The sequence below is a fragment of the Mesoplodon mirus genome (assembly GCF_964341445.2).
Source record: "Mesoplodon mirus genome assembly, chromosome: 5".
Lineage (NCBI taxonomy): Eukaryota > Metazoa > Chordata > Mammalia > Artiodactyla > Ziphiidae > Mesoplodon > Mesoplodon mirus.
In genome coordinates, this window is record NC_138980.1 from 177,162,577 (window position 1) to 177,183,681 (window position 21,105).

At 42.6% G+C, this 21,105-nt stretch overlaps 1 protein-coding gene across 4 annotated transcripts in view; it reads left to right on the forward strand.

Moving 5' to 3' along the window:
- The window catches only part of SEMA5A (semaphorin 5A), a 492,799-nt gene extending 483,438 nt beyond the window's left edge, over positions 1–9,361 (forward strand). For all 4 annotated transcript variants that reach the window (XM_082622624.1, XM_082622623.1, XM_082622626.1 and 1 more), the window contains one exon: positions 1,804–9,361. In XM_082622624.1, the coding sequence (XP_082478750.1) occupies positions 1,804–1,923 (120 nt within the window). In that variant the 3' untranslated portion in view covers positions 1,924–9,361. The remainder of the gene's footprint in view (positions 1–1,803) is intronic.
- The last annotated feature ends 11,744 nt before the right edge of the window (positions 9,362–21,105 follow it).

Below are 21,105 nucleotides of genomic sequence, written 5' to 3' on the forward strand. Positions count from 1 at the left end.
GAGACAGAGCCAATTCACTTTTACTCATGGGCCCTACTTACAGCAGGATCCAGAGTCCATCGGCACCTTATACTGACCAGATGACAGAGCCAAGAAGTGAAGCACCAGGAATTAGTAACACGCCCCACACACTCTCTCAGAACTAAGCTCCCAGAGTGTGAGGAAGAACATGAGCTCCCCTGAGCAAGACTCTTCAAGAAGAAACCTCTGGGACCCAAGAATGCAGCCCCTCTCAACGTGATCCCAACCCATCAGCTTATCTGTGGTGACTACTACTTCAAGCAGCAGAAGATCATTTAGCTGGTCTTCTGTTCTCACTGAAGATCCAGTAGGCACTTCATCAGAAATCTTGCTGCTCTGAAGGCAAAATACTGCTGCCTAGTCTCTAATGAATCTTTCTAGAACTTTCTTCTGACTTCTTGCCCAGACAAGTCCTCGGCATTTGGGCATGCCTCCGACCTCACATCTTTATTTTGGTCCTCTTAAAAGTTACCCTCTTTCTGGGACAGTTCAGCTCTTTAAAAGTACGGGTAGCTTTCATGACTATTAATGAGGAAGAGCATCTGTGTCAGCAATGGCCGCAGTAGTCACCTTCCAACAAGTGTAGAAAATGAAGAGAAACTAAGAATCTCATGCATTTATTTAAATATGTTCCTTCAAAATATCTTACCAATGTACCATGACAATCCAAAAGCTGCTTAAACACCTATTCAGTTATAAGTGGTAATATTCAAAGTGTTTATGAATTTGAAATCACTAGAGTTTTAGGTTTCTGGGAGATTTTGATTTAGGTTTTCTAACACTTGGTAAATTCCTGACTAAAGTTCAGAAGTAGACTTTCTGAGTAAAGCTCAAAAGTAGTCTGGTCTGAAAACCTACCAGCCTCATTCTAGTTACCAGGCAAGTCCTCAGCAAATGATGTGAGGAAGCAAGTAAGAAGTGAGAAAACACATTTTATAATAATGGAGCCTTAGCAGAGAGCTCGAATTCCACATACATAAGGCTCTTAGCAATACTGAACTGTGCGGGTCTACTTATATGCAGAGTTTTTCAATACAATAAGTCCCCTACATACGAACGAGTTCTGTTCTGAGAGGGCTTCATAAGTCCAATTTGTTCGTAAGTCCAACAACGTTAGCCTAGGTACCCAACTAACACAATCGGCTATATAGTACTGTACTATAATAGGTTTATAATACTTTTAACACAAATAATACATAAAAAACGAACAAACACAAAAAGTAAAGAAAACACTTGAATCTTACAGTATAGTACCTTGAAAAGTACAGTAGTACAGTACAACAGCTGGCCTCCAGGGGCTGGCATCGAGTGAACAGGCAAGAAATAAAGATGTTGTACCACTGTACTCTATACAGTACTGTACAGTAAAGTACACAAAAGCACAACCACTTGAAGAGGATGCACACATGTGACAATGTACACCAGACACGTGAACTAACTTCCGTGATTGGACATGGGAACGCATGTTTGCATCTTTGAAAGTCCGCAACTTGAAGGTTCGTATGTAAGGACTTACTGTATTAAAAACTACAGTACTACATGATCGGAGGTTGGTTAAATCCAGGATGCAACACTGCAGGTACAGGGGAACCTCAGATATGGAGGAACCATGGATCTGGAGGAAAGACTATAAGTTATACTCTGGTTTTCGACTTCGAGGAGGGTCGGCGCCCCTAACACTCGCATTGTTCGAGGGTCAACTGTAATTGTCTCCTAACTATATTCTTTTTCTGAAATACTACTTACTGAATATTCCTAAACCTTCTATTTCATTTTTTACAGGCATTTAACAAAAACAACTTGATCTTAGAGGAAAGAAACAAATACTTCAACCCGCATCTCACTGGGAAGACCTATTCTAATGCCTACTTTACAGATCTCAATAATTATGATGAGTACTAAGAGTTCTTCTATTTTTGGCTTCCTGTAACTGCCCCAGTTCCTCAAGGCCTGTGTTCCATGACTGTCCATGTCTCCAAGACTTCAGAGATGGAGTTTGGATACATCTCAAGTGCATTTCAAGCCACGAGTGTCCCATTGCTGCCCAAAAGACACGCTCTTAAAAGTAACAAAAATCTAATCGTGACATCGTGAAAATCTGGTCCACAATTCTTGATCATTGTTTAATGAGCCATGGTGTGCAGGGTTTTTTTTTTATTGTGTTCAGTCCATTTTTCTAACAAGTCAGTTGTTTTCTTGAGCTTTTTCATAACTGTACCACCCACCATGGAAGGGGTCTTTAGAAATATGAACATCTTCTTGACCTTGAGCGTAAATCTTCATGATGTTTTAATTCAAGAAAATAGGCACTTTATATGAGAGCCTCCCCACCTCCACACGGTTTATAGTATTGATAAAATGAAGAATCTGAATGTGGCCATACAAAGACTCACCATGGATATCCATCTTCTCAATCTGGATGATACTGTGTGTGTTTGGACTTGGAATGCTTCTTGCCTGAGTACACCCAGGGATTCAACCTGGCTTATATCTGCAAAGGTGATGGCATGAGGTATGAGATGCTCTACCCTTGGTCTTGCTGCCGTTACTGTATTGTCCCTGGGGGAGGTGAGTGTAAAGAGCAGAGGTACAGACACGATGAAGGGGGAACGTGTTCTGCATGCTGTTGTGAAGCTCACCTTATTCTGACTTGTGGATTTCATGGCATTTCAGGGAGCTCCTTGTCATGCATCGGCCTGGTAGCCCACCTATCTGGTCCACAGTAACATCCTAAAGAACCACTCTTTAAAATAACCACTTCTTTATCATTTGGATAACAGACTGTACACCTCCCCTCTCTCTGAAAAGAAAAATCTTGAACATTAATGATACTAATGAAGAAAGTATTGAAAGGACTGAAATATAACTGAAAACAACTTTTTTTTTATTTTCCATGTTACAGAAAGTATTGAAAAACCTGACATTTAATGAAAAGGAGCTTTTTTATTTTCCATCTCCCTGATAGAACTAATGTATGGCCATCAGCCCCTACCAAGAGCATTAATGATGTGTAAAGCTGGTTTTCTGCAGCTTGTTGCTGTGCATATTGAAGTGCTCCCCAAGTACCAAGCTGTCATTTCCTGCCTGTAGTTCAGGTGAGGAGGAGATGTTTAGCCCTGGTGCCTCTTGTTTTTTATCTCAGTGCTGCTTTGCCATCCATCCACTCCCACTTCTCCCTGCATGGGGGCAACAGCATTTCAAGAAGTACCTTGAGAAGTCAGGGTGTTGGCAAGTAAGGTTTTTAATGATCCCATGGTTCTGAGCTTCGATCATTCCTAAGCATTTCAGGGTGTTATGATACTATTCAGAGGGGTCCCCAGGAGAAAAAAAAAACAGGATAAGTTACTCACAAAAGCTGATGCATAAATATGGCCGTTGGTTGAATAATTATTGAAAGTAAGAACAAGATTGAAATTATTCATTTTATGCCTCTGGGTGTCGTGATAAAGGCCTGGGTGGACATAAAAACATGTTCTTATTGATAAATGAACCTTCAGATCTGGGAAAACTTACAGTGTGGGCATTGAGGGATACAGACTTTTAGCCTACATAGCTTGGTTAGGTTCTCACCCTATCCAATTTAAAGTTTTGAAAAATCCTATGTTTAGTAATGAATGTTGGTGAGTTCAAAATATTCTTAGATGCCCAAATTTTCAGAAACGGCTCTACTAAAATTAAAGTCTAAATTGCAGTTGGGCTCTGGGAGGTCTGATAGATTTCAAATGAATGATTTTCCGGGTCTTTCCAGTGGGAAGTTCATGCTACATCTCCCGTATTCCTTGTATGCTGTATGAGTTTGCTCTGTTTCTACATAAAGTCCACACTTAGGAAGTGAAATTTAGCCAGATAGTTTTCTAATTGTCCTTGGATTGGATTTTCATTGGATGCTTCAACCCATCTCATCACTTTCCTATAAGAAAAATGTCCTCATTTGTGTAGCGCATTTTAGCCGTTTTTTAAATTCCTCCCCCGAAATATTTTCAAAGCTTAAAAGTTCATTCTCTTTCCCCTAGGAAAGAGGATATTGATATTTCAAACAAGCGTCACTGGACTTGATGGGAAATGCTTCCCAAATGACATCAAAGTTGGTCTTTACTCAATCTTGTGCAATGACTAAGGAAACCATCCTTCCCTACAACAGAATTTTCATGGTGTTGATTACATAAATCTTTACAATTATCACTGCAAAGAAATTCACTCATTTTTGTTCTCTGACACTCTATTCAAAAGAAAATTGTTCTCCTCTCTCTCTCGTCCTCCTTCCCTCCCTCCATCCCTCCTTCTTACTTAACAGGATATCAATTTGTTTAGTTTTAGTTATAATCCAAGTATTTTAAGCATCTATGGAATAACTTTTGTTTTCCCATCAGTGTAGAGCTGTTGCTTATGTGTCTATGCTTCCCCTCCGTACCCCTCATCAAGCCCCCATGTGATGGGCTTTCACATTGGTACCTACCACTTCTGCTGGAACCTTCATAAAGCACCTCTTCCTTAGGCTGGGATGGTTGGGATTCCTGCCAACAATTGTCACCTTTTAAATTACTGTGTGACTTCTTCATTCCCTTTATCTTTTCCCACCCTTCCTTCCTTCCTTCCTTCCTTCCTTCCTTCCTTCCTTCTTCCTTCCTTTCTTTCTTTCTGGTACAAGTAGTACAGATAGAGACTAATACTTTTAAATTGCATCTCTCTGAGCCTAACATCAAATGACATTAATCACAGTTTAATTTCTAGGGTTATTTCTGCATACAATTGAAGTTTGGCTGGTTTTCATTAGGAAACTGGCTTTAATCTCACATTTAAATTCTTTGGAAGTGATTCCCCGTGCTCAGTGCTTTCTCTAGACTAGACTAGTCACTGTCTAATATCAACCCTGCAGTGCCACAGAGTCCCTGCTTGCTGCATAGCAGGTGGCCTTCCCCAAATAGCTCTGAAGATGATGGCTTTGATGACACTGAGGGCTTTGTCGCCCTGAATGAGATGGACTCCTGTGAATTCTGAGGTGCTCTGGGGGTCGCAGGATTAACCTCTGTTGCGTGAAGACCCAGCATCCCCAGACTTGGGTGTTTCCTTACCCCGTTGTCTGACTCGCTTTAGGCATGTTTCTGTGCTGCTGCCCCGGAAGCTTATGGGAGGTTCTGAACTCCTTTGCTCCTTCAGAGACATTTTCACTAAGCCTATAGATTCTGACTAGAATCGGAATTAATGCTGGGAAAAAAGAGGGTTCCCTGTGTGCGTCAAGGGTGGGCAGAGATTTTAAAGGAACTGAGGGGAGTAGAGGGCGAGCGGACGTGAGGGCTCCCTGCCGTGGAGAAACCTCTGTCCCCAGGAGGGTTCAGCTCATGGGAACGGCGTGAGCCACGGGTCTGGCCCCATTGACTCACCAGTGATGCAAAGAGAAAGGAAGCGAATGTGGGAGAAGGTGACCTTGAAAAGAAGGGACCCTGGTCCCTCCCAGACAGATGTCATGGACGGTCCCAGGTGGGGACCCATGATCCGCTTGCACAGTCCTGTGGGTTGATCCCTGGATCTTCCGGGATCAACTGCCCAGAGTGCAGGCGAAGGCACCTCTATTTCCTTATTTATTTGCAAAAGGGTGAAATTAATGGGAATTAAAGCCTGTGTGGTGAGAGTTCCCACTGGAGACTTCGGTAGAGTTCGTGAGTCAGATGCCTTTCAAGTTATGGACAAAGTCTCAGCAGGGGAAGCCCAGGGGCCACCTGAAGGGATACTGTTTGTGTAACCACAGATCAAAGGAGATTTTATTAAAAAATATATCAGGTCTGCGTTCAGCTAGTCATTTTGTGTAAACATGTCCTTAATGCACATTGGAGGTTCAGCCTCCTTAGTGTCTGAATTTACAAATATCCCAGTGCCCCTTTATGAGATTTCCCTCACTTTTAGAATCAATCATGTCCATTACCCCAACACTGTCAAACCACTTTCAGCATTGACTTAGCCCTGCGGGCATCAACTTTCCTTAGCCCCAGGGTGTCTTTTATATTTCAATGGAGTTTTCTTATGTGTGGCATTTTGGGTTAACTATATTTAATTCTATCTTTCTGTTTCAAAAAATGACTCTGGAACATCTATCCAGAGGAAACAGGTAGGGTAGCAGTAGTGGATGCCAAGCACTGATTCTGACTCCAAGCCGCTGTTCTCCATGTGGCAGGACTGTGCTTAAATCCCACAGCTCCAATAGTCCTTGTCCATGAAGGCAGGGAATTAAAACACTAACCTTAAATCTACACATATGGAAACTCTCTGCTCTTGTTTTTTAAGATGATGCAAATTGGAGTACACAGATCTCATTGGCCATGCCCAGCACATTTATTCCTTCTACTGTTTCTATCATTTCATGGTAATTTATGTTGGCTTGGTGATTCATGTTGACATGACATTACCAAAATTGATTACCTCTGATTACCTATCCTTAACTATTATCAGACACTAGAAAGCCATTCTGATCAATGGGTGTGAAGTGAGAGAACATTCATTTTGGCCTGAGAAATGTACAAAAGGGAATGCCAAATATTTCAAGTGTATTACCATGTAAGATAAAATATTTGGAGGCCAGTGGCCATTGTGGAATTTATTTCTGCTGTTCTCTCCTATTGAAGTCATTGATATTAGTTGATTTAAAGATGTTTTGTAACTCTATAAATACAGAACCAATGCATTCTGGTCATCCATTTTGATAACCTGATAAAACACAAGAAAATATATTGCTTTCATCCTTGCTTATTTTCTCTTTTGGAAATTGAAAAGTAATGAGCAAGACGTAAAGTTGGACTATTGGCAGGGATTTTTAAAATGACTATTCCATACTCTTTCTTATGGTTTTATGTTAAAGATGTGTTATAGATATTTTTGTAGCAGATGGATCAAAGTGGGATTTTTTTAATAATCATATGTTGCATCATCAAAAATTTGGTACATGTTTCATAAGCATTAGGAATGGCAACCTGTTCTCTTTTGAAAATGTAAGTTCACATTGCAAAGGGTCTAAGAGCATCATCAAAACCAAAATCAGAGCCTGACATGAATGTACTGTTCCTAGTGAAAGCTGTCTCATATAGTATTTTCAAAAGACCATATTAGTTTTGCCATAGAAAAGAAAATAAAAACTAAAGCTTATTACCCATGATTCAGTACCAATTCTCATTCAGGCAAATATGTTTTACTTTGTTGCCATGATGACAGTAACTAGTGAAAGATACTTTAAGACCAGAAGGGAGAAAAATTGAGATAGAAAACCACTCTATGGTATTTCTTAAACTAAAATGTTGGATGGGCAATAAAATTCATTCCACCTCTTGCATATCAGTCAGAAATCTGAGGCCAGCAGTTCAAACACGATCCTGTTCTTTCTCAGATTTTGGCAACTTAGTGCCAAAAATGGCCCAAATATTAGAGTTCAAAATGATCCCCATTTTAGATTACTACAAGCTGGAGAGCAAAATCTGGATTCCAGAAATTCCAAACTGTCCTCCTAACATGTCACTAAGAAAGAGCCTGATTAGTAAGTGCAGATGGTTTAATTTCCTATTAAAAGTTGCCAGTGCCTTGTTTAAGATAATGATTTATCATTTCATCTGGATATTATTGGTTGAAAGCAGAGGACTGATTGGCTATACTTTGAAGAAAATCATTCTTATATGCCTCTTTGAACTCAGGAATAGAAAATGAACAAGAAGCACATCATTGTCAGATGTGATTTCCACCCGCACTGTGGCTTTGATGCCAGCAAGGGTGCCACAATGTGTTCAGAATTTAGGTGAACCCAGCCTTCCAGAAACTGACATCACTTTAATTTTACATTTTCCAAAAAACACCTTAACATTTGTTCTGTAGTAAGAATGTCAATGGGATGCCTATAGAAGTTAGAGGGTTTTGTTACTGTCTGTCTTCAGACAAGTCTGTAGATACAGGAAAATCAGACATAGGCTGGTGATGACTGGCACAGATATGGTGAGTGGAATGAGAACCACCTAGACTATTGCCTGCTGTTTGTTTCTTTGAACTCAATGTCAAAATTGCTTCAGAAGTTCACAAAGTTTTCATTCTTAATCTGGGTTAAGAAAGTTAACAGTGTTTTCTCTGCTAAATTTGAGTCCTTTTACCCTGTACCATGACTGTTGGCCAGAATCAAACTTGAACTTCTGCACTTTGGAAGAAAGCACACTATGAACCTTCAACACAAGCACCTACATCCACCCCAAAATTCTACACTGTCTGCAAGGGAAGTGCACATACTTTGTCCAATGTAGGATTCTTCAAAAGTGTGTAACTAAATTTGTGTGTTATGCCACTTGATGTGACTTTTGAAGATGTTATGAAATGTTAAATGCCTCATTCTGTGTTAATTTGCTGTTGTTGCTTTGTGATACAAAATAAACTTATTTGGGATTGTTTCATATTTTTTCATGGAACCTTCTCCCGAAGCCACCTTGACCCCTTGGTAAACTTACAGAAAGTTACTGATCTTGAAATTAATTTTTAAAAGACCATATATATTACTCATAATGGAGCTTTTTTAGAATGAGGTAGCACTGTCTCCCCTTTATTGGAATGAGAAAAACAGAGCTTTGGTTGCCCTGTTGGAATGCTTGTGGATTTCTGGGTATTCCCCCTCAGGACCAATGGGGGATGGGGGTTTTCAGTCCTTACATTTAACTTTCAAGGTTTCACTGGAAACCTTTTTGTTAAAAATGTGTAATACCGATTTCCAGTGGTCTTCATTTTTTTGTTTATCAATTCACTGGTCTTAAATGCTCACTTGAGAGTTGTCCAGGTCTATATCTACAAAAGTCGTTTAATGACACGTGGTAGATACATTGTTTTCAAAATCAGTTTAAGACACCAGCTGAGGCAGTGCAGGCAGGGCGCCCATTGCCCGCTGCCCTGGATCAATGTCATAAGTTCAGGGAAGGGACGGGCAGGAGTCTCCCAACCAGTCAGCAGAAACCAACTCTCACGGGCTTCCAGCCTCAACTCGGAGGAAAACAGGCGTATTTTTGAGCTGGTATCCCTGAAGTGAAAGTGTCCCGCTCACTCACTGCTCTTGGTGAGTTGCCAGGTTCTATAACCCAAACCTCTGCATCTTTTATGAATAATAAATTCATGAAGGATGATCCCGAGTTTTGCCAACGGTCCCCCAAGTTTCCTTCCATACCAACCCCCTCTTCATCTCGATCTGCCAACATTTTGGGGACAAAATAAGAATCCTGATTATGTACAGTAAAAAATGTGTTATATTTTTTGTACTTAAGCTTTATGTAAATAGTTTGTCTCATTCCATTGTAAGTTAGCATTGAAATAAATTCCACCATTTAGGAAACAATTTAGTGGCATTTTTCTTTGTGTAGCCTCAGTGACCCCTGTGTCCCCAGATGTGCTGAGGCACCATCACTACTTGAAGGAGAGCGTTTCATTGGAGTGAGACTGCAGAAGACCTCTGGGGATAACCCCATAACATGCTCCTATGTGATCAGATACCACAGACTCTTGTGTGGAGGCCAAGACAGGACCAGCCAGCTTCGTGATGATTCTGTGATGCCGTAAACAACTTTTACAAGTATTTCTATGGACAATAAGAAGCGTGTGCCAAGGAAAATCGATCAGGTTTTTCATTTACAAGGAGCTGATAACCTGTACTGTTGATGATCGGTTTACTGTTATATTAAGCTCGCCTTCTCCACAGCACACCATATTCCATTCTTCCTTGCATAAAACAAGGTTTTTCTAGAATGAACCACTGACTATTAGCATGAACACAGCTAGAAGATGCCTGAAAGACGTATTTCAGTATTCATGATCTCATTAAATCTCCTCCTCTCTCTCCATATATATATATATATATATATATATATATATATATATATACACACACACACACACACACACACGCACACACATATATACGTCTAATATATACTCACATTCATGTAAATATAAACATACATGTGTATAATTTCACATATATATAATTTCCAGTTAGCACAAAGCTGAAAGGCTCATTTAATATGGATACAAATATTAACATAATAAAATAAAGCTATACAAAAATATAAACTAGCAAAGCATGTTGATTAAACTACTTTTAACCCCAACTAATGAAATATTAATTTTTAAAATCTGTCTTTTCCCAGATGATCCAGGCTGACTACACATTAAATGACTTCTCTGCTTTTGGAAGGTTGGATGTCCTTTAGTTCTAAAAGGGCAGAAAACTAATTTCCTAAAGCCTTTTGGGGAGGTCTATTTTTCCTGATTAGGTAGGCTGACAATCCAGGAGATTATTAGTTCTGGCTGCATATTAGTATTATCTGGGGACTTTAAAAAAAATATATCACCCAGACCCCATCCCAGACCAAATCAGTTTGGATTCTGAGTATCTGTATTAGATGAAATATTAAAATCTTAAAGCATTCCATGAAGAACCTACATTTGACTGTTAGTTTAGAAAGTGAGTGGAATAAATGTGGTACCACAATTCTCTTCCTTGTGTTTTTTTTCTGAATCTTTGTATTTACAGTGATGTACTCTAATATTTAGACATTCTCACCCAATGCTCATGTATTCACCTCTTCTTTTTAGAATCTACTTCATTCATTCTTAACAAATACAATTGAAATGTCATTTAAAATCTGTTTCTGGACATATTTGAAATATACAATGTAAATTTCCATTTAATCCTCCTTGAGCCCAGCTTGTGAAGAATAGTAGGGATGATTGAATGTACTGACTGCACAACTGTAGGGAATTAATGTAAGAAGAAATTTTCCTTAAAATAGTATCTGAAACTATGTTTATTTTCTGGAATTACACTTGTTTATACTTGGTTTACTTCTTTAAAGGAGTTTGTTTATAAAATCAAACAGAAAGTGATGTCTGAAATGGCCTTTCTCTCATTAATCGGCTTGACGTACACTTTCCTCGGGAGTATATGAAGCTCTCACCCCACCCCTGCGATCACAATCAGAACTGGATCTGAAAACAACAGGAACACATTTGATAAACATTTGATAGTTCTGGGCAGTGCAGAGCTCCTTAGACCAGTTACTAAAAGCATAACAGAGGAAACAAAGTCAAAAGGTAATAACCCTTTGTGAAATGATCCATCGTAGAGTACACGGGAAGTACAAAAGTTCACCTCTAGTTTCAAAAGCCATTACTATTATTATTATTTTATTTTATTTTATTTTTATTTTTTTTGCTGTACGCGGGCCTCTCACTGTTGTGGCCTCTCCCGTTGCGGAGCACAGGCTCCGGACGCGCAGGCTCAGTGGCCATGGCTCACGGGCCCAGCCGCTCCGCGGCACGTGGGATCCTCCCAGACCGGGGCACAAACCCGTGTCCCCTGCATTGGCAGGCAGACTCTTAACCACTGTGCCACCAGGGAAGTCCCAAGATAACTTCTGAAATGACTTAGTTTGCATTTCTGAGCCCAGTCTTACAGTTTGTTTGTTTGTTTGTTTTCCTTGCTTCCTGTCCCCTTTGAACTGAGGCTGGACTGTGAGTCTTAGTGCTCCAGCCAAGGTGTGAGAGAGGAGGAAGCCACGTGTTCCTGGCGTCCGGTGTGACCAGGTGACACAGAGGTCCCCGTGCTCTCCCCCGATGTACGGGGGAGTCTGGAGGGTCCTGGGCCTGCTGCGGTGAGAAGCAAGGGGGCCCCGAGTTGGGCACAAGATGAGCTGGGCAGAGGCTCTGAGAGCCCTGCGGGGGGGGGGGCGCTGAGGCGTGATGGGGTCAGCGGGAGGGGGGAGGGAGGGCAGGGCCGGGGCTTCTCAGCCTGGAAGCAGTCTCGGCCACAGCAGAGGCCACCGCCCAGGGAAACAGATGGCTCTTGGGTGAAACTCCTTCTGTGAGTGTTTATCTGCTTTTGAAGGGTTTTAAAGAGAAGGCAGGTATCTTGGGGCGTCTTGGGGAGCACAGTTTTGGCGTGGTGTTGAGAAGCGGCATGAGGTGGGGAGAATACTGTCTCCCCCGCTGTGTGCCGGCCCAGAGCTCTCCGGCCCCTGAGCCCTGGGTCTTGGGAACGAGAGCAGTGCCCTGGGCGAGACCCCTGCCTTTCCCCGGGGTGGGGGGGGTGTCGAGTGGTGGCAACCGCAAGCAGAGGCAGCAGCGGAGGTGCTGATCTCAGGGAGGGCAGTGGGCCCAGGGGAGGAGAACGGGGCCCCTTCCCGCGGTGTGGCCACGGGGGCGCGTCCTGCCCTTGGACACGGCCCGGGGCTCCCGAGGTCCTGGGGTGCAGGTGGCCGCGGGCCGAGCACCTGCGGAGCACCTGAGGGGCAGGCGAGGCCGAAGCGCGGAGCCCGCGGGTGTCCCTCAGCTGCGGGAGAACATCTGCTGCAGCCCACCTGCCGCGCGTCACCTCCCAAAGGCACCCGGGCCGGAGCGCGCTCACGGCTAAACCAGACTGCGCATGCGCGGGAGGACGGCCCCGCGTCGCCGTGCGCAGCTGGCGGCAGGAGTGTGGGACGCTGTGTGCGTGATCACGACGGCACGGCCGCCGCGCGTGCACTGCGAGGGCCTGGAGACCCCTTCAGAAAAGCCCACGCCACGTGGGAAAGGCCTGGCTCGAGGACGGCCCGCAGGACGGCGGCGTCAGGCATCTCAGTAAGTCCCACAGCTGCCCGCACCCAGATGTGATCGGCCTTCATCGGGAGAGGCCCAGATCCGGTGCCTTTCTCTTTCCTTCTTCCTCCTCCCATTCATCCGTAGGTCCCTGTGCTCACAAGAGGGAGACCGCGTGCCAACTCAGGTCGACCGACTGCATCCAAACGCCTCATCCCTGGGGAGGGACCGGCACCTGCTCGGATAACCGTCATTCAGCAAAATCATCCCTTTGACGGCAGCCGAGTTTAAATACAAACCTACTCCTTCACAGGAGCAATCTCATGGGAAGACGCCTTCCTGAAAACGCAAACCTTGGTCTAAAGTTATGCAAAACTGGAATTCCTGAAGCTGGGGTGACTGCTGGCTCCCGGCCTGCAGGCCACTCTGCGGGTGCCGTGGGCACAGGAGCGGTGAGGGGCTGTCAGGTGCGGAGCAGCCGGGCCTCTGCTCGCAGCCCCGGGCGCCTGGAAGGAGGAGAGCCATCAGGCTCCGGTGTGAGGTCGCCGGGACCCGGGAGGAGGAGCCTCCTGAGAGATAGGGCCCTGCGGCCGCTTTCCCGGGAGGCGGGGACCGAGCAGAGGAACGGCAGGTGTCACAATCAGCAGTCCTATGCCCAGGCAAAGCAGAGAGTATTAGTTGGTGAAAGCAGGAGGGGCTGCTCGGGGCAGTTTGCGGCGAGGCCGGGAGGAAGCAGAGTTGGAGGGGACAAAGCGTTTCTGTGGAGCCCGGTGAGAGGAGAGAGAAGCTAGAAAGGTCAGGAGGGGCCGCCTCGGACGGCGCTGGGAGCCTTTGTCAAAAACACATACAACGCAAAATGAGTGGCCTTATTGTTTTGTTTGTTTTAAACTGTGCAGCTCCTTTCTTTTTAAAATAAAATTTTTGTGAAGCACAATTAGAACAGTTAAGAGTGGAGCCGGTACGGCGAGGCATAGAGAGACCTCCTTCTTCCGAGCTCTCACCCATGGCCAGGGCCGTAGGTACCGTCCAAACCCCCAACCACACGGCTGCCCTGGGAAGAATCGGCGCCCGGAAGACATCACCGGGAAGGGATGGTCCTTTCATAGACCCGGAGGCAACAAACGCAGCACAGCTAGGGGAAAACGGCTTTGTGATCTAGAGGGAGAGAAAGAAGGAGGGAAGATAGGTGTGCTGAGAACACGGAAGGCCCCTTGGGCAGGGGCTGGGCTTGTGTTGGGCCCTCGGTCCTTGGCCGTCAGCAAATGTCAGGTTGCCAGGCCTGGAGGCCAGGACGCTCAACAGGGTGAGCTCTCAGTGCTTAGAAAATAGCCAGCCGTCCTGTTTATCTTAAAGGCCATCACTGTGAACTTTGCAATGTGGTCAGGTTATTTTCTGGAAGCTTTTCAGAAAACAATTTTCAAGAGTGTAATAAAATGAAAATGGGACCTAGGTAACAATCAACCCTATTAGCGAACAGTCTAAGAAGATTTTGGGCTTGTGAAGGTGATCCTTTGTGAGACAATGAGATGTTACCCAGCCCAGGTGGAAATGCCCTTTGAATCTGTTTCTAGTACCTGAGGGGTGGCAGCTCACTCTCCTTGCCCAGCTTACTGTGGCTAATGGAAAGAAAAGGACTAGATGCGTGGAAACAACAGAGAGGAAGGGATTAGGGAAAATATTTGGCACCTCAATCTTATATCTCTACTGCCATAACTGGGCATTGTCATTTACAAAATTTTGATAGCCTAAAAGAAAAGCAAGTTAACACGTGTAACTCACAAATGGATTCATTAGAGAGAATAGTGCCAGTTTTATCTTGAGAAGAAAATCATTGTTTGTTCCATTACATTGGATTCTCCCTTTAACGATTATATGTGTTTTGAAGAGGGAAACTATTTCTTTTGGAAAAGCAGGTCTGCACTGCTCTTATATCACCTGTAAAGTACTGTAACCAGTGCTTACCAAGTCCCCTATTTCTATGCTACCCATTCTGCACATAGTCAAAGAGTGTCTCTAGGGAAATAGAATACATTTACAGAAAAAGCTGTGATACTTAAGGGTTTCCCATCCAGAAAGTTCTGCCATAAAGCCTGATGTCTCTTAAACTAAATGCTCTATTAAAGCAGAAGGTTGTGCAAATTAGGCTTGAGGTTATAAACATTCTTGTAGAGAAGTAGGGCACAATGGAGCCAGGTAATGCCTCTGCAAGGATGGTATTCTTTTGTGCTGGAGCGAACTAGAACTGACCTTGTGATATAGGGTCAGGAACTGGGAAGTCAGGCCCATCCATGACATAAGGATGAACAACCTGTGCTCACTACTTAGGAATCCCAGGCCCATGTGAGAACTAGTTCTGAGCTATGGTTGGAAAAGAGTAGCCCGTGACAATGAAGAACCCAGCCTGTGTGATGTACAAAAATCTAATGTAGAAATAAATGTTAAGGGTAGTCTATAATGATAAAATCTGCTCATACTCTAACAAAGTTAAAAGCAAATCTTCAAAAGATCAAAGCAATTGAAATAAAACTTAATTGGTCATCAGAACAAGTCCCAATACTCTATACAGGAATAAAATAAAGTTCAACATTAAACAACACAAATTTGAAATTTTCAGCATCCATTAACACCGAGCATGCAAAGGAGAAAATATGACACAAATATTTGTATGCAAAATTCATAGCAGCTTTGTTCACAGTAGCAAAATGGTAAAAACATCCCAAATGTCCAGCAACTAGTGAATGATAAATTGTGGTATATTCATAAAATGGAATTCTGCTTAGTAACGAAATGGAATAAACTACTGATACACACCAACATAAATGAATCTCAAGAGCATGATATTAAGTGAAACAAGCCCTACATACAAAAACATTACGTGATCTATGAGTCTGTTGATATGAAATTCTAGAAAAGGCAAAATCATAGTAATAGAAAACAGATTTTATTTTTATTGAAGTATAGTTGACTTACAATCTTATATTACTTTCAGGTGTGCAGCATAGTGATTCAGTATTTTTATGGATTATACCCCATTAAAAGTTATGAGAAAATAATGGCTATAATTTCCTGTGCTGTATAGTATATCCTTGTTTCTTCAGAAAACAGATTTGGGATTGTCTGGGCTGTGGTGGGAAGGGAGCTCCTTCTTTCTAAGGGAGCTAGAGGGACATTTTAGGGTGATATAAATGACTATAATGGTTAAAAGAATGTACATATTTGTCAACAATGATGAAAATTTACCCTTAAAATTTATTTTGTGTTATTTATATATTTCAGTAATGCCAATGGAAAAAATTTAGTCTAGAAACTGATAAAATATTGTGGACCAGAGACAAATATAAAGTTTCATTATAAATTCTCCACACCAGGGGGCAATGTGTGTCTCCCTGAAACAGTTCTCACACAAGGTAAGGAAAGAATATGGGCCCATAAGAGAAGATCCCACCTTGAGAGATATTCAGACACTGCCATTAGTTGATGACCATTTGGGTTATTTCTAGTTTGGGGCTACTTCAAATCTTATAAAATGATTTGAAAATAAGTATGTTTAAGATGTTTGAAAAGATAAGAGAAATGGTAGAATCTATAAGCCAAGAATAGGGCATGATGAACAAAGAAAATGGAAAGTCAGAAAATCCATCAAAATTCTGAAAAAAAAATCCCTATAATCATTGAAAGAGATCTCAGAAGGGTATATGGTAAATTACATATGACTGATGAGAAGACAGTAATTAGAAGATAGAACTGAGGAAATAAGACAAAATGAACCACAGCTATGAAATACAAAATAGAAGTTAAGAGTCATGACAAAAACAATGAAAAAGATTTAATATACAGCTATGTCTGTATATTAATACTCAAAAGCACTGTCGGGTACCAGCTGATACTATCTTGCTTAGATTTAATGCAGTTGATAGAACTAAAAGGATTAGACACTCAGGGAAAATAAAGAGGAAAAGATTTAGGGAAAAATATCCAAGACATATCTCAATGTCCTGGTATTCTATAAATCAATTAAAAAAATGACACATTCTGGAACAATAGTTTGTCAAAGAGGGCTAACTGTCCATGAAAGCTTGGTGTTCCCCAATTATAGGCCAGAGTTGTTCCTGGGAAGTGGCTATGCAGAGAGACACTTCATTTCCCTATCCTAGTGCCTTTAAGTGAATCGGGTAAGGATTCTGACCAATGGGCTGTGAGCAACAGAAAAGGATATATCTCACTTCCAGTGTGAGTCTCTAAGTGCTGATGGAGGTGTCCATGAGTCCTTGGGAGTTGTGTGTTGGCTAAGGCATTGGCATTGCCACTAGGGATCCTCAAAAGACTCAGGATAATTAGTTGCTGATATACCAATATATCAATAATTCATGCCCCTCCCCCCACCTGCCCCAGCTCCTGGCCTCATGGACCAGGGTAATATATGTACACAAGAACCAAACTCTTATGGTGTTTGAGCCATTATGCAATTTGAGATCTATTGTTTCAGTCAGTTAGCTTACCCTAAATGTTAACACACATCACTTAAAATGTCTCTTTCTATAGAAACATGCTTCCTCTTTCAGGCATTTAAGCCCTTTGATCTTTTAAAAAGATAATTGTAATATTTTTCAAGACTGTTTGGTCAGTTCCCTCTGCTGTATCATTAGAGATAAGCAATGTTTAAAGTGGCTCTGATTCATAAGGAGATCTTGAACTTAATGAAGATTTGAACTTACACCATGTATATTTTCTCCATGTTAGCCCAAAATAAAGTACTTACTAGAAGATAGAGGTAATTTTTTAGAGACAGAGATTCTATGTTATGGTTTTGAACTGCTCAAGGTCATGCCTAGAGAGAATTTCAGTACCTTTAATGTCAAGCCTCTGTTAAGAATCACTGTGGGGTTCATGGAGGTTATGCATTGATGAGAAATGGAAAATATAAGGTTCTAGCATCCTCTAGGAAGATAAGATACTTTAAGTGCTTTCAAGGAGAGAAAGCTTCTAAAGATGGAAGCCATGATTTGAGGTTTTAGAAACTTTAATTACCAACCCTTACAGAGTCTAAAAAATCTCACCATGTTTCCACCTGCTGCTGGCTGTGGCGCCTTCACGGCACCTACTTGTAGTATGTCTTATTGCGCTTCTCGAGCTTGGACAAGATAGAAATGATTCTAAGTCACAGATTTAAGGGAGGAGAAGGTGCTGACACCTATATGTAGAAGCATACTAAAATAATGACAATGTTAGACAATAATAGCAACGTTTATGACATTCATTCATAACTGAGTTATATGAGAGGAAATATGAACATATTGAGTTATATTAGAGAAAATATGAACATATTGAGAACATAGAGTAAATACGAACAATTGAACATAAATTTGGCTGACGGTAACTTTGAAGAAAGGTCTTTGGACTAGCAATAGGCAGATCCAACCTCATTCCTTGATAAACTATTGTGATATGTGCATGCAAAATGGTACGGCTTCTTTGGAGAACTGATCATTTTCTTATAAATCATATATATAGGTGTGTATCTATATACATATATATAACATATATATCAGCAATTGCACTCCTACAGAAGTGAATTTTATATTCACACAAATACCTGTGCACAAATGTTTATAGCGCCTCTATTCAAAGTGTTTCTACTCTTCTTAGCAAGTGGTCTTTGCCCTCCTGCAACGCCAAGTGTTATCTGTACTCCAGACAGGAAGAAGCTAAGAGGGCATGAGGAGGAAAGGTTGGCCCTGCTGTGGAGCAGCAAAATATTCCTAAGAACTGTTGGCAGACGGCCGCACCATCTCATCTGCTTAAACCTCCAGGTGCAGGGGAGGTTGGAAAGTATCCTTCTTTACCTGGTACACTGCAATTCCAAACAAAGGAAGGATTCTCTTGGGAAGAAGGGCAGGAGGGTGAATATGTGGATAAAAAGCAGTACCTGCCATATAAACCTGTCATCTAGAGATGACTGCTATCACTTAACGTTCATTTTATTAGGAGTATACAAATGTTTTTAGAAATACAGACTTGAATACCATTCAAACCATTTCCCCTCTCTTAACACTGTACATGAATATGATCCAGGAAACAAGCTGTTTTCTTCTTCATCATGTTAAGTAGCTCCTTTTTTTCCCCCTGTCAGGAATGTACAACCCCTATTTGGGGGAAGTTAGGTAGTTTCCAACTGTCATTACAAACAAGGCTGTGATGACTATCTTTGTAAGTACGTCTTAGGATATTTCCTGTAAATGAAATCACTGGGTCAAAGTTAGGCAGGTATCTGAGGCTTTTGATTACAAAATTGCCCTTTAGAAAGGTTATCCCAATTTGTATTTCCACCTGCTTTCCACGTACATTCTCTAGTGCTAAGGGGGATCATCTTTTTTTTTAAATCTTTGTAACAGGGCTTCCCTGGTGGCACAGTGGTTGAGAGTCTGCCTGCCGATGCAGGGGATATGGGTTCGTGCCCCGGTCTGGGAAGATCCCACATGCTGCGGAGCGGCTGGGCCGTGAGCCATGGCCACTGAGCCAGCATGTCCGGAGCCTGTGCTCCTCAACGGGAGAGGCCACAACAGTGAGAGGCCCACGTACCGCCAAAAAAAAAAAAAAAAAAAAAAAAACACCTTTGTAACATCCGTCTGGAATTGTGAGCGGTGCTAAGAAGATGAAGATAATTAGGAGAAGATGAGGTCCATCTGTATGAAAGGCGTAAACCATCTCAACTGGAAGATGACCAGAACTGGGTCTGGGACAGCACTGTGCTGCGTGAAATAATTACGTGGTTGGCAGTCTTTGGGTTGCCAAGTCCCTAGCGTGTTAGTGATGGAGCATCAGCCCTTTGCCGCAAGGATCCCTTCCACCCCAGTGAGCTTTGAAAGACCTTCGAGGGTGCCCCATGTACCCTCACAATCCTGTACCTTTGTCCTGCTCTCTTGGCAATCCCCTGCACCCCGCCCCGTGCTGTCCCACCGGCTCTGCCTGCAAAACCCCTGGAAGACCCCCTGCTGTCCCAGTCGCTGTCTCAGAGCTGCCGGACATCCAGGCTGCAGGCTGGTGGGGAGAAGAAGCCGGGAGGCAGGAGGGGTCTCCCCACAACAAGGTGCTTTACTTTGTGACTCTGGACACAAAGTCAACTGCCCAGCATCCCGGGTGACAAAGTTCTTCAGCCAGGTTAGCAGTCTGGAGCGTCTGAATCCTCTCTTGCTGGGAGGCTTAAACCAGCTCCAGGGACCTCAGCAAGCAGGTGTCCCCTGACCCCTCAAAGTTCTCCTCTTCTCAATTTAGTCTTCCCTCACCAAAATATCCCCTCCCCCCTCCCATTTTCAAACTCAAACACCATGGGTGTGAATGGAATGAAAGGATCCTATTGAGGGGCTGAGAGGGGCCTTGACCCCCTGAGCAAACTGCTCTCTCATGCGGATTGGCTTTTATGCTTCCGTGAATTCCTTAGACACCCTGTGCAAGTGCTCAGGGCCATGGATTTTCCTGGCAAAGGAGCAAAGTGAAACGTGGTTACCCTGCAATGGATGGAATGCATTTTAAATAAAAGCAGGGAGGTGGCTGGTGGTGTTATTTCACTTTGGAGCTGTCTGGGGGTGTATTAGAGCCCAGTGAGCAGCAAGGAGCAGAGGTAAGATGGAAAGTGCAGCAGCGTGGGAAACGGATGGACCTTCCTTCCTCCCTCCCTCCTTTCTTTCTGTTCTTTCTCTCTTTTCTTTCTTTCTCTCTCTTTCTCTCTATCTTTCTTTCTTTCTTTCTTTCTTTCTTTCTTTCTTTCTTTCTTCTTTCTTTCTTCTTACTAGCTCTATAATTTTGACATACTTAACATCTGTCTTTGTTTCGTTATGTAGAGGATGAGTATGAAACTATTACTTGCTCATAACGTCATTAGCAGGATTACATGAGCTAACGCCTGTAAACGTCCAAGCACACTGTTTGACACCTAGAAATGCTCAATTACTATTACAAATTATTATTTTTACCCGTTTTTCTACTAGGAAAAGTAATAAACTCCCAGCTTAGAAGTTTCTAGCTCCTCTTTTTTCCTGGCCCATTCATCCCATGCCTCACATGTTCTCATTGTGGATCTTAAAATCTTCACTCATAAGGTCCCTGTGTCCTCCAAAACCCAGTGGGCAGGCCCCAATTTTCCCCTCTCTGTGAAAAATATTACAGACTCCTAAAATATGAAAGTTTGAGAAATTTTATTATTAGTCTGAAGCTATACCATCACTTTGGCATTTAACAAACAGATAGTAAATGTTATATATGTGTTTTGGCAGTAAAATCTAACTGGAAATGGCAGGGCACCAGCCCATATGTTGCTTCTCAACATTAAGCCACCTAAGCTAATTTCATCCTTAAACCATGCCTACTGAGGTATGTCCCATTATTACCCTACCTCTCAGATCAGAAAACTGAAGCTCCAAGAGCTTAAGTAACTTTTCTGGAGTCACATGGTTCATGAGGGAGGGGCCAGGCTCTGCACCCAGGCAGGCCTGCCCCCCAGTCAGTGCTCCT